The sequence below is a fragment of the Aspergillus novofumigatus genome, assembly GCF_002847465.1.
Source record: "Aspergillus novofumigatus IBT 16806 chromosome Unknown P174scaffold_3, whole genome shotgun sequence".
Lineage (NCBI taxonomy): Eukaryota > Fungi > Ascomycota > Eurotiomycetes > Eurotiales > Aspergillaceae > Aspergillus > Aspergillus novofumigatus.
This window is the reverse complement of record NW_020194276.1, coordinates 1,115,446-1,126,547: the sequence shown is the minus strand read 5'-3', so window position 1 is coordinate 1,126,547 and position 11,102 is coordinate 1,115,446. Positions and strand designations below refer to the sequence as shown.

Here is an 11,102-nt window from a genome sequence, read left to right as displayed (position 1 = left end):
ATAGCCTTATAAGTGACCCACCCTTTGCAGCAGTTTGGGTAAATATGGCTATGTAGTTCCTGTGCTATCTATTCTATTAAGATAGAGTGTCACAGCCAGAGAAATTCTATTACTTATGATGTTTGCTGAAAACTGGACAATTTTATGGTAGCCAAGACTCATATTGCTAGGCAACAACATAAGCCAATGCATGATCTCTGTCCTCATTGCTTGATGGGTTAGTCGTCAGCCTGAAAGTATTGCCTCTGAGGAGGGTCATTAGAGGTTCTGGGTCTGATCTACCATGTATTCCCTTTCTGGCTGATCTTCCCTGGTCAGCTACATCACCTGCAAGGAGGGATCAACCTTCAACAATCAGGTGATGCCATTTTTCAGGGCACGAATACCTTCCCAAGGCTATATGCTAGGAAAGAACAACAAAATGAGATGAGTCATCCATGCTGAGAGCGTTGCGGTCAAGGAGAGATGAGTTTATGGAGATTGGTTGCTAAGTTCTTCTGCTCCCTTCCGCTTGGTGTCATGGTCGAGGATGGGGTTGAGGGAATTTAGCGCAAAACCACGGGGGAAAATGAGGGTAGAGAGGCCCTTCTAGCAGAGGTTCGTAGAGTTTCTTTAGGTGGGATTCTGGATGTGTCTCACGTCGCCGTGGTACCTGTGTCCGTCTGCTCGTAAACACCCGCACGAGTACTGGATGGTACCAGTCAGCATTGTCGAGGGCATTGGATTAGGAGCTGCTGGGAAATTATGGCTGGCTTATGGATTGGTCCTGTACTGGGCGATTGGCGGGGAGATTTACTAAGCGGCGTGATTTGAGGTTTCTGTCAGAGTCATTGACTTGTTGTATATACCTACTCGGGATACTTCATAGGTCTGGACTGCTATATTATATATCATGTCTGAGCAGACCGCGATGACGAAGATACTTGAAGACTTGAATATGTATCATAGTAGAATAGTTCCAACATCTATCTGCCAAGTAAACTACCTGCTTCCATCACACCCTAGTCACGGACTCCAGGGGTGCCATTAAACCGAATACGCCTCAGAAACCGTCTGGGATCCTTAATCTCCGTCCGACAGTGCAAAAAACGCGCATTGTCCATCAGAAGGATAACATTCTCCTTGAAGACATCCTCAGAGAAAGACTGTCCCACAGTATCCCGCTTATCCAGAATGGCGTTCAATTCCGCAACGGCTGCATTGGCAGCCGGATCGTCACTAGGCGGATCGGACAGGATATCGCGACGGAAGCGCACAAGATATCGCCCCGTATTCGGTTCGATGGATAGCAACTTGTGTCTTGTCGTTGCGGCCCCCTTGTAAAACTCTGGTGGTACTTGGAGCTCAAATTCGTACTTGAGGAGGGTCTCGATCGAGGCCGGGGACAGTAGTTTGACGAGATCATCTACGGCGAGCACACGGAAGATACCCCCGCCCAACCTATCTGGATGGAGGATGTGTAGCCCGAAGTAGCGTTGCGGGCTGGCCTCGAAGCAGCCGTCGGTGTGCCAGGCGAATTCGCCCAGGGAGTGGGAAATGCTGACTACGTTGCCGCCAGTTTTCTGGCTGATGACGCCGCTGGGCCGGTAGGTTACGTCCCACTGAGAAGAAATGCTGGTTAGTGGGGGGATTTTGGAACGTGTTAAGATAAATGGGAAGCTAATACCAATGCACCCTGTGTGCTGGAGTGGGTGTCGGGACTACATCCCATCGCTTCCACGACTTCGAGCATAAATTGACTGTTCATATCACTGAAACCAAGCTCGACGGCAACAATGCCGTACTCTCTCAGGGCCTGTGCAAATGCATCCTTCATCTCGAGGCCGATTTCGCGTGAAGGAGCCTTGAAGGTGGTACCCAGCGGAAACTGGAACTCCTCGGCTTTGCGCTTCGAGGCCTGGAGGAACAAGGGCGACTTCCTGACTAGGTTTTGCAGGAAGACAAACTCTTGAGCAGGAAACGAGGAGTCTAGCCCTAATTGCTCCCGTGAAGGGACGGCAGATCTCAACGGAGAGTGGGATTCATGAAGCAAGCGCGGCAGGGCCTTGGAGGCCGACCTGAGGACGGTAAAGGCATAGGAACGGCTAGTATAGCCAGCCAGGCGCTGAAGGCAAGATCTGGGGACTTGAGAAGGGAGAGACATGGTAACGGGGGCGCCACACACTAAGCAGGGGAAGGGTTTCTTGATAGCGGCGTTGGAGCTTGCCTCTGAAGAAGATGCCCAAAACGAGAACTCGTAAGGGTTTATATAGATACAGATCACCATATCTCTATTTCTCAGCAACCAGCGCGTGAGAAAGTGGGTGGATGGTGATTGGTGCAGTTATTTTCAGTGGTGATAAGAATCATCCATGCATTCTTTTCGTTTTTTTTTTTTCAGCTGGATGAGACCTGGTGGGTCAACATGGGCTAGAGTACGTTGCAGATGTAAGGAGGTGCATTTTGGCAGATATTGAAGAGCGTAATGGTGTCTCCTGTCTGTATGTTTTACCGAGCAACTTTCCAGATTGGGAACAAGTAGTGAGGTTGCTCTCTCGGCGTCTCGAAAGATACCATCTCCCCTGTACCAAAGGGCAGGGATGTTCGAATCATGCTGCCTAGCTGACCGAAGACCGACAGCCGCTTGAGATGTCGGGAATATGATAGGTGAAGGAATCTTTGCCAAAGTTGGATAGACAGGATTTTTGTCTACTGTATGGACGGTCGACGCTCAGTGGGGTTGCTCTATCCTTGTCATATAAGAGCAATGCCAAGAGGGATTGATCTGCATCAGCCATTCAATCATGACCGAGATTCCCGCTTTTTCCCCCAGTACGAAGTGTCAAAAGGGCGCGCGCTGGAACATTCAAAGTCCCTTTCCCCACCGGCTTCCGGATAAAAGCGATCCGCCCATATCAGCGCATATGCTTCTGTCCGGAAATATATCACCGTGCTTCAACCATTGCAGCGTAACTGGTCTGATGAAGTGGGATTCCTCAGTTATTACCACTTGCTTTCCCATTGGCAAAAAGACGAAACAACATTGAATGACAAGATGCTCAACACTCAGCCGGCTGAGTCGCCACAGAACAACGGTGCGTGGACTGCTATAAGAAGTTAATAGCATATGCTTATCGTTTTGACTTCAAGAATCATGGAATGGATGTTCGTCAAGTCGAATCTGGGCCAGCGAGGTGGACAATCATTCGGCATTCCCGACGGCACTTGAGGATGTCTCGGGCCTCTCGGTCCCCGAAAAGCCATCCCGGTCGTGGCTTGCGCGGGTCTTGCTTGGCATCGGGGAGTTGGCGATGGACCAGTGGTTTCTGATTGTCATGGGCTTCCTGATTGCGTTTGCCTCGCAGATACAGGTGCCGCAAGCCCACCAGGAACTGAAACAAACTGTGACCAATTACCTGGCGGTTGCCGTCATCTTCTTCATTAATGGCTGCACCCTGCCCACGAAGGTCCTGGTGGAGAACCTCAGCCGGTGGAAGATGCATATCTTCGTCCAGGTGCAATGCTACCTTTTGACCTCATCGACCAGCTACGGGGTCGTTAGTGCGACGGCAACCAATCACCAATTTATGGACCCTGCGCTGCTGGTCGGGATTGTCATGATGGGCTGTCTTCCTACCGCGTATGCACACTTGCCTTGAATAAATTGGATGTTGATAAACGGCCCCCATTACTAATGAGAAGCCAACTTCAGAATTGCGTTCAATGCGATTATGACCAACAAGGCCAATGGAAATGCAGCCTTGACCGTAGCGCAGTCCACTATCGGAAACATCCTTGGTCCCTTTGTGACCACCGCCTTGATCAAGCTGTACATCAGCACGAATGTGTGGTACACGGACATTCTGCCGGAGACGTCTTCAGGATTTGGTGAGACTTATCGATATGTCTTCAAGCAACTTGGACTCTCGGTGTTTGTTCCGCTGGTGCGTCTTCTTTCCCATTCCTTGCACGTTCCTCTGTGCTCTCCGTTGACAGGGTCTTGGTCTTCTAGGCAGTGGGTCAGATCGTCGTGAAACTGTTCCCTAACCAGGTGAGAAAAGTCCTTCTGCAATGGAAAATGAGCAAGCTGGGCTCCTGTGCCTTGCTGGTGCTTATCTGGAGCACCTACGACGGTGCATTTGCTTCGAATGCGTTCGCTGAAATCCCGTCGAACAACATGATTTTTACCGTGTTCATTCTCGTCGCCCTATTTTGCGTCTGGATTACTATCGCCTTTGCATTATCCCGAGTGTGGCTTTCTCGCGAGGATACAATCGCAGTGTCGTACTTGGTTTCTACAAAAACCCCTGCCATGGGTGTGCCACTGACTACCATCATGTTCGTGGGTCTGTCGTCCGCCGAGCAATCACGGACTAGACTGCCAATGGTCATATTCCAGGCTATTCAGATAGCTGGCAGTAGTCTGTTGACGATACCGCTAAGGAAATGGCAAGCGCAGGGAAAGGTTGAGGGGAGAGGGGACGGTACGGCATGATCGTCCGAATGCTGACGCAGGGGGATCTACAGATGGAATTCTGGGCAACTGTATTGATCACATGTGAAGCCAAGAATTCAATGCAACATATAGAAGAGAATCACCAGAAAACGCAGATCACTGATCTAACGGCCAAAAGTCCGTGACAAGGCTGCGTGCCAAGTCGGAAAGTTTAGATTGGCCCCGTGTCTGCAGTGTACGCCGTCCAATCGGATCACCATTGATGTAGCAAGGATTTGAAAGATAAGTAGTGTAATAGACCCCACAGACTTGCCTCTCGGCATTAGGCAGCAGCATAGTTTTTTGTTCCTGATGCAGTAACAGAACCGGTGGTGTCCATGCGACATCTGTCGCCATTGAGTGAAGCCATGCCGTGATGATTGTACAGGTAGACCTAATGCACGGTCAAAGAACATGGGTGTTGATACACTCGGTGTACTATAACAGCATAGCCATTTACAACGTCGGCAACCTGGGTCCACGATAAGCCTCTTTTTAGGAACCTAGATCCAATCAAATACGCAGTGGCGTTTTGGAGATGCGGTGGTACCGCACAGATGACTGTCCATGCATGAGTAGGTTACTTATTCAGCCCTAGATAATCATGCTGATCAGTCCTTCTCAGTATCAATTACTAAAATAACAGTTGACTGACCCAAGACCAATTTAAATTGTGAAGAAAAATGTCTATCAGAAGGATCAACACCTTAGTCATAACATCATTCCAGCGGTGTCTGGCACATGTCTCATTACCAAGCCTATCTACTAGTATCATTTCACCTGCACATGGACTATCGCTGTGCTGTGAGTGCCTGTATCTATGAAAAGACTATGAAATCTATCCATCCACTGTTCTTCAGAGCTTATATGTCAGGGTCATTGACTTGTTGTGTACTCCGGAGGATAGCTGCTTAGGATACTTCATAGTTCTTCACTATGATATTATATATCATGACTAAGTGGACTGTGCTGGCGAAGCTACATAGACGCTGGGAGACTACTAAGGACATAGAAAATTATGTGACTATTGCTACTAAGCTAGGAGTGGTTGTCCAGGTCGCCTTTGGTTTTAGTAGTAATATTATTAACTTAGGGCTATAGCAGGGGGTAATAGTATTAGGCTGGCTGAATTCCCAACCCATAGTCCAGGGTGTATCTTCTAATTGCGGAGCAAAGCAAAGCATGTCTTATTGTATCTCCTTTCATCTTCCTGGCTCAGCGCCTAATCTGATTAGTCTAAGAAATACGCATTCTAATGTTCTTATTAGTTCAAAACCTAGCCTTCTTATTAGCTTTTGAAATTTGATATCATGTGCTGTCTGCACTATACCTTTAGAGGTAGAGGGGCCTTAGGGCAAAGCCCCCAGAGTATCTGTAATTACTCTCTTCATTATAATAGTTCATAGTATTTTAAGTTAAATATACAGTTAAAGGGGGTCTAGGTGCCCTGCGCCCCTGGTTAAATATTAATGCCTTCCTTACTTATATCCCTCTCTCTTACTCTCAAGCCGCTCTAGAGACTACATACCTATAAGCCATACCTGACTAGGCCACCTAGCATCTAATAATAATCAATAATTAATGATTAAAGTACTTATCATACTGCTTGCTCCGCACGCCTTCGGTGGTTGCAGACCAGCTACACCTAGTATAAAATAGTAGGTAGTGGTACTTGCTGGTTATTGTAGTTGGAACACTCTCTGACTACTTACCTAATGCACACAGGACACGTGTAAACTAGTATCTTTTGTAGACTTTCATGTAGGAGAAAATACGAAAATACCAAGTTACTAAAGCTTATCCTATCTATATACTACATGAACCTCCATCTCATCTGCACAATGGGACCAGACAATGCCTTTCTCGATGCCTTTCTCCATGCGTGCTGTGAGGGTGAGCTGTTAAAGACCCAGGAAGCCATTGCCAGCGGGCGACTAACCCCCGATGATCTCAAGTAGGGACTTGAGCTCGCCACTGGAAGCGGACACCCAGACATCGTGGCCGCGCTCTTCGACGCCGGTGCTTGAGTGTCAGCCTCAACGGCAGGCTTCCTCCCAGGGAGGACAGACGACAGCACCCGAGCGTCATTCGCCACTTCCTTCACCATGGCCTTGATCCCAACACGAGCCTTTCTAGCGGCGAGCCTCTTTTATCGTACGTATCGGCCTTGCTAGTAGAATATCTGGAGCTGAGACTGACTCCTTCTAACAGCCTCCTAACCGATCCCGCATGTGCTCGCGAATTACTCTCACGAGGCGCTGACCCCAACCATTCTGACCCCGGGGGGGGTGTACCTCCCCTCATCCGCGCCATTGTTGGCACCCGTGAGGAAGACACATCGCTGCCTGAGCTGCTTCTCGCACACGAGGCTAAGCTAGACTCAGATAACATTTGCTGCCGTGGGTCCGCGTGTGCCCCAACGAGAGCTCATGACTAGGTTTCTTCTGGCTAAGGGTCTTGATCCTAGAACGACCTCTGAAAAATGGGGCACTCCTCTGCACCTCGCTGTCCGCCTCGGGCAAGCCGAATCTTGTTAAACTACTGCTGACTGGCTACGACTTCAAATAAAGGCCAACATGCTAATCCACACGGATCACCACCTTTCCTGTATGCGTCGACTCCCACAGATATTCATATGCTTCCCTAACATTCTCGAAGCTGAAGATTCGATCAATGACAGGCCGGATTGATCTTGCCTCGAAGCATTCCAGCATCTCCTGCAACTGCTCTCTCGAGCCGACAACCACTCCTCGGACGATACATAAACGATCCAGTGCCAGGAAAGCAGCATCCGGTCCACGGAGGTCCTTGCCGGCACCCAATGGATCCGGGTTCGTGATATGTCCGATGCAATGGATAATTCCGTGCATCGCGATAGCATCGAACGATCCCTGGAGAGTCAGTGTTCCTCCGACCTCAATGATATGGTCGACTCCTCGGCCATTCGTGATCTGCTTGGCCTGGGCAGCCCAGTCAGGGTTTGTGCGGTAATTAATTGTATGCGTTGCGCCGAGTTCTTTCGCTTTAATCAATTTTGCGTCGGACGAGGACGTTACGATAGTCGTTGCGCCCGCTGCATGTGCAATCTGCAAGGCAAATGTCGAGACACCGCCAGTTCCTTGGAGAAGGACGGTCTGACCGGTTCGCAACGGTGTTAGACCGTATAAAGCATTCCAGGCAGTGAGGGCGGCACAGGGAAGGCAGGACGCTTCTTCGAAGGAGAGATAGTCCGGGATATGGATTACTCCGGTCTTAGGGAAGATAAAGTACTCGCCAAGCAATCCCTGTGTCTCACCCCCCAGTTGCGTCAAAAGTGTCCGCATATCGAGTCGACCAGCGAGGTGATCTTGGGTAAAATTGGCAAGGACTCGGTCGCCAGGCTTCCATTCTGCTACTCCTTCCCCTACCGCTTCGACGACGCCTAGTGACAGGTTAACAAGAACGTGGACCCATTGCAGTTGCAGATAATTGGTTACCGGCACCGTCGCTACCTGGGACAAGCGCATCCGGTCCTGGAAATGGGTACGTTCCCATAGCGATGATCGCGTCTCTCCAATTGAGTGACACAGCTTTGATCTGGACCAATATCTGACCATATTTGGGAGAGACTTTGGGGACCTCACACAAAGTGAGGCTATCAAAGCCTGCTTTTTGAGGAAGATAGTATTGCTTGAATGATGATTGAGACATGATAAAACCTCGGTTGCTTGGTCTGTCTTAGAATTCTCCCTGGCGGCGTGGGGACGTTTTATAATATCGAAATCATGAATATTAATAGCATAACTGACAGTACAATAGTCATATTCTTGCTTTCATGAAGGCTGTTGATGCGCCATTTACGCCTATCGCGCCGTGCAGCGGATGTCGATGAATTGTCAAGATGTGGAAACTGGGCCTCGGATCCTGATTTAAACTTTCAAAGTGGGGGGGGGGGGGGGGGGCACTCTCAAAAAAGCCATCTACGCCGGGCACACGAAACCAAATGAAGAAAAGAACAAGCCAAGGAAAGCTGCTCGATCTCTATGGGCTAGTATATAGAACGGGGCTTGGACCCATAGAAACGATAACATAGCCAGGAACCAACAAGAAGATCTCTTAGCGGCTGAAATCGACGAATCAGCGGCGGGAACGGGCAAGGGGTGTATGCAAGATGAAAATACGAACCCGATGTACGAATGCGAATCCGGCTTCCCCGGCCGGGGTTCGTCCCACACGCTTGCCGGGTTCGTCCAATCATTCCTAATTGACGCTATTTTGATAACTTGCCTTGGCCCGAGGGCCAGTGAGAACTAGGTAGGGAGTGCACGGAAAAGTGATGTGTTCCCATTGTGATTGTTTACCCTCGCCGGAGAGGGCTTCAACAAAAGGGTCCGCACCTGGATTGCAGTTTGAGACACACGGGCTTCGGAGTTTAGCACAGAAGGTACCCGAAGCCGAGAGCTTGGAAGCCTTGGCTATATAAGACGAGGTCCCTCTACACTCCGTCAGTAGCCCTTTACTGTCATTGAAACGCCTGGAGATACCTTTCTTAACGTTGAGGGAATGGACGGCAAACAGAACGCCAACACTCGCGAGTCCGAGCCACCTCAAAACATGACAGACATTCGGCCGGCGGTCCATCTGGACATAGAGAAAGGGTCTGATGATGCGAATTCCCTTTCTGAAGTATCAGGCAATGGCGAGATGATCTCATCACCCATCCAAGCTTCTACCGAGGGAGGCCAGAGCGGCGACATTGTCACATGGGATGGAAACGATGATCCGGAGAATCCTATGAACTGGTCTATGGGGAAGAAGTGGCTCACCATCGCTTGCATCTCTATCTTAACACTTGTTACGTACGTCGCCTCGAAGCCAAAGGTTGCTTGCACTTGAAGCTGATAGCTTTTCTAGGCCGCTGGTAAGGATGGATGGTATAGATTTTAACATACAGGGAAAGCCCTCAACTGACATCAGACATCGTGCAGGGCTCATCCATGTTTGCACCGGGCATCCCTCGAATCATGGTCGAATTCAAAGAAACATCGCCTCTATTGGCAACATTTGTGGTATCCATCTATGTACTCGGCTTCACCTTTGGTCCCTTGGTCGTTGCGCCTCTCAGCGAGATTTATGGTCGAGCGCCCCTGTATAACTGGGGAAACGTATTGTTCGTCCTCTTTACAGTCGGAACAGCCCTGTCCCAAAACATGGCCATGCTAATGGCGTTCCGATTCTTGATGGGGCTTGCTGGTTCCGTACCAATCACAATCGGAAGTGGCAGTATTGCTGATATAATGCCGATCGAGAGCAGAGGAAAGGCCATGTCAGCCTGGGCTCTGGGACCTCTTCTGGGGCCTTGTATTGGCCCTCTCGCCGGGGGCTATCTGATACAAGCTGCTGGCTGGAGATGGGTATACTGGTTGGTAACGATCCTGGTAAGTCTAGCTCCGTTCTTTGTGCCGCTCGGAAGAAGTTAGAATATTCATTCGCAATAGGGCGGTATATTTATCCCCGGTTCCTTCTTGCTCATCAAGGAAACCTCTGGCCCCGTTCTCCTTAGGAAGAAAGCCCAACGACTTCGCAAAAGAACCGGGGACATGTCGTCCAAACCGGCTGAAGAAAGCGGACAGGCTATAGGTCAAAGATTCAAGTTGGCCATTGTCCGACCTCTGAAGCTACTCCTCGTTACCCCTATCGTCGGTTTGATGGCTCTGTACATGGCAGTTGCTTATGGGATCTTATACCTCCTCATATCCACTTTCTCGTTTGTCTATAAGGACAACTACAATTTCGACGAGGGCCAAGCCGGCCTGACCTTCCTTCCAGCCGGCATCGGCATGATGATTGGGGTCGTAACCTTCGGTGCTCTCTCCGATGCTATTGTCCAAAAAGCACAGAGAAAGGGACTGGAGCATCGACCAGAGGTCCGGTTAAGCCCTGTCCTGACCACACCTTGTTGTATCGCTCTCCCTGCTGGCTTGTTTATCTATGGGTGGACAGCGCAATATGCCATCCACTTCATTGTCCCTATGCTTGGTGTGGCCGTCTTCAGCTGCGGGCTCATGGGAGTCATGGTACGTATCAACTCTTCCATGTCCAATTGCTCTGTGACAGACTCTAATATATGATGCGTAGATGTCCGTACAGAACTACCTGTTGGACACCTACCCACCCTATGCAGCATCCGTTACTGCTGCCTTGGCTGTTCTCCGCTCTCTCGCTGCCGCCTTCCTACCTTTAGCAGGCTTGGACATGTATAATACCCTTGGGCTTGGCTGGGGAAACAGCTTGCTGGGGTTCATCTGCGTAGCAATGATCCCAATCCCTTATGTCCTCTATACCGTTGGCGAACGGCTGCGCAGACGTTTCGATCCAAAGCTCTAATTTAAACATGATATGCCACCCCCTGCCACTACTCTGCGCACCTTTACTTTCTCTCCGTGTCATAGATATATTCGCCTACATACCTCTTAACGCACAATCAGGTAGTGGCATTTTGCACACTTGGGATTGGGGCTATTGCAGTGACTCTGTGACGTTGTCGATCGTAAGTGGCAACGCTGTCGAAAGCCATTGGGAATTGCTAAAAATAATACCACAAAATTGCTAAAATTACATCACACACCCCATTTTTAATTCAACGCAG

The 11,102-nt window shown here is 49.6% G+C and overlaps 6 protein-coding genes across 6 annotated transcripts; 4 read left to right on the top strand and 2 right to left on the bottom strand.

The window, feature by feature from the left end:
• The first annotated feature begins 297 nt into the window (after positions 1 to 297).
• P174DRAFT_439798 (uncharacterized protein) lies at positions 298 to 827 on the top strand. Its single transcript, XM_024826898.1, has one exon. The coding sequence runs from the start codon at positions 629 to 631 to the stop codon at positions 797 to 799; it is 171 nt and encodes a 56-aa protein (XP_024683764.1). The 5' UTR covers positions 298 to 628; the 3' UTR covers positions 800 to 827.
• A 174-nt stretch (positions 828 to 1,001) lies between these two features.
• P174DRAFT_458735 (uncharacterized protein) lies at positions 1,002 to 2,266 on the bottom strand (the record flags this gene model as incomplete). The annotated part of the gene is made up of 2 exons (XM_024829705.1): positions 1,002 to 1,601; positions 1,667 to 2,266. The coding sequence occupies 2 exons, from the start codon at positions 2,264 to 2,266 to the stop codon at positions 1,002 to 1,004; spliced, it is 1,200 nt and encodes a 399-aa protein (XP_024683763.1).
• Positions 2,267 to 2,815: 549 nt separating this feature from the next.
• Positions 2,816 to 4,693, top strand: P174DRAFT_386411 (bile acid:sodium symporter family protein). The gene is made up of 4 exons (XM_024823300.1): positions 2,816 to 3,074; positions 3,130 to 3,619; positions 3,692 to 3,923; positions 3,992 to 4,693. The coding sequence occupies exons 1-4, from the start codon at positions 3,035 to 3,037 to the stop codon at positions 4,472 to 4,474; spliced, it is 1,245 nt and encodes a 414-aa protein (XP_024683762.1). The 5' UTR covers positions 2,816 to 3,034; the 3' UTR covers positions 4,475 to 4,693.
• Positions 4,694 to 6,315: 1,622 nt separating this feature from the next.
• P174DRAFT_419124 (uncharacterized protein) lies at positions 6,316 to 6,911 on the top strand (the record flags this gene model as incomplete). The annotated part of the gene is made up of 3 exons (XM_024824765.1): positions 6,316 to 6,428; positions 6,509 to 6,628; positions 6,686 to 6,911. 3 exons carry the CDS (start codon positions 6,316 to 6,318, stop codon positions 6,909 to 6,911), a joined length of 459 nt encoding a protein of 152 aa, XP_024683761.1.
• A 142-nt stretch (positions 6,912 to 7,053) lies between these two features.
• Positions 7,054 to 8,218, bottom strand: P174DRAFT_386406 (zinc-dependent alcohol dehydrogenase family protein; the record flags this gene model as incomplete). Its single annotated transcript, XM_024823299.1, has 2 exons — positions 7,951 to 8,218; positions 7,054 to 7,895 (listed from the first exon to the last, which is right to left on the bottom strand). The coding sequence occupies exons 1-2, from the start codon at positions 8,162 to 8,164 to the stop codon at positions 7,054 to 7,056; spliced, it is 1,056 nt and encodes a 351-aa protein (XP_024683760.1). The 5' UTR covers positions 8,165 to 8,218.
• A 1,091-nt stretch (positions 8,219 to 9,309) lies between these two features.
• On the top strand, positions 9,310 to 10,972 carry P174DRAFT_126809 (MFS transporter). Its single transcript, XM_024821087.1, has 3 exons — positions 9,310 to 9,891; positions 9,952 to 10,530; positions 10,592 to 10,972. The coding sequence occupies exons 1-3, from the start codon at positions 9,451 to 9,453 to the stop codon at positions 10,838 to 10,840; spliced, it is 1,269 nt and encodes a 422-aa protein (XP_024683759.1). The 5' UTR covers positions 9,310 to 9,450; the 3' UTR covers positions 10,841 to 10,972.
• Positions 10,973 to 11,102: the final 130 nt, after the last annotated feature.

Excerpts from the sequence above, each read along its gene's own strand:
- P174DRAFT_439798 (XM_024826898.1), top strand. The coding sequence starts at position 629 with ATGTGTCTCACGTCGCCGTGGTACCTGTGTCCGTCTGCTCGTAAACAC.
- P174DRAFT_386411 (XM_024823300.1), top strand. The coding sequence starts at position 3,035 with ATGCTCAACACTCAGCCGGCTGAGTCGCCACAGAACAACG. Across the intron at positions 3,075-3,129 it reads TGAGTCGCCACAGAACAACG|AATCATGGAATGGATGTTCG; the intron begins GTGCGTGGACTG and ends TTTGACTTCAAG. Across the intron at positions 3,620-3,691 it reads ATGGGCTGTCTTCCTACCGC|AATTGCGTTCAATGCGATTA; the intron begins GTATGCACACTT and ends AGCCAACTTCAG.
- P174DRAFT_126809 (XM_024821087.1), top strand. The coding sequence starts at position 9,451 with ATGTTTGCACCGGGCATCCCTCGAATCATGGTCGAATTCAAAGAAACA. Across the intron at positions 9,892-9,951 it reads ACTGGTTGGTAACGATCCTG|GGCGGTATATTTATCCCCGG; the intron begins GTAAGTCTAGCT and ends CATTCGCAATAG. Across the intron at positions 10,531-10,591 it reads GCGGGCTCATGGGAGTCATG|ATGTCCGTACAGAACTACCT; the intron begins GTACGTATCAAC and ends TATGATGCGTAG.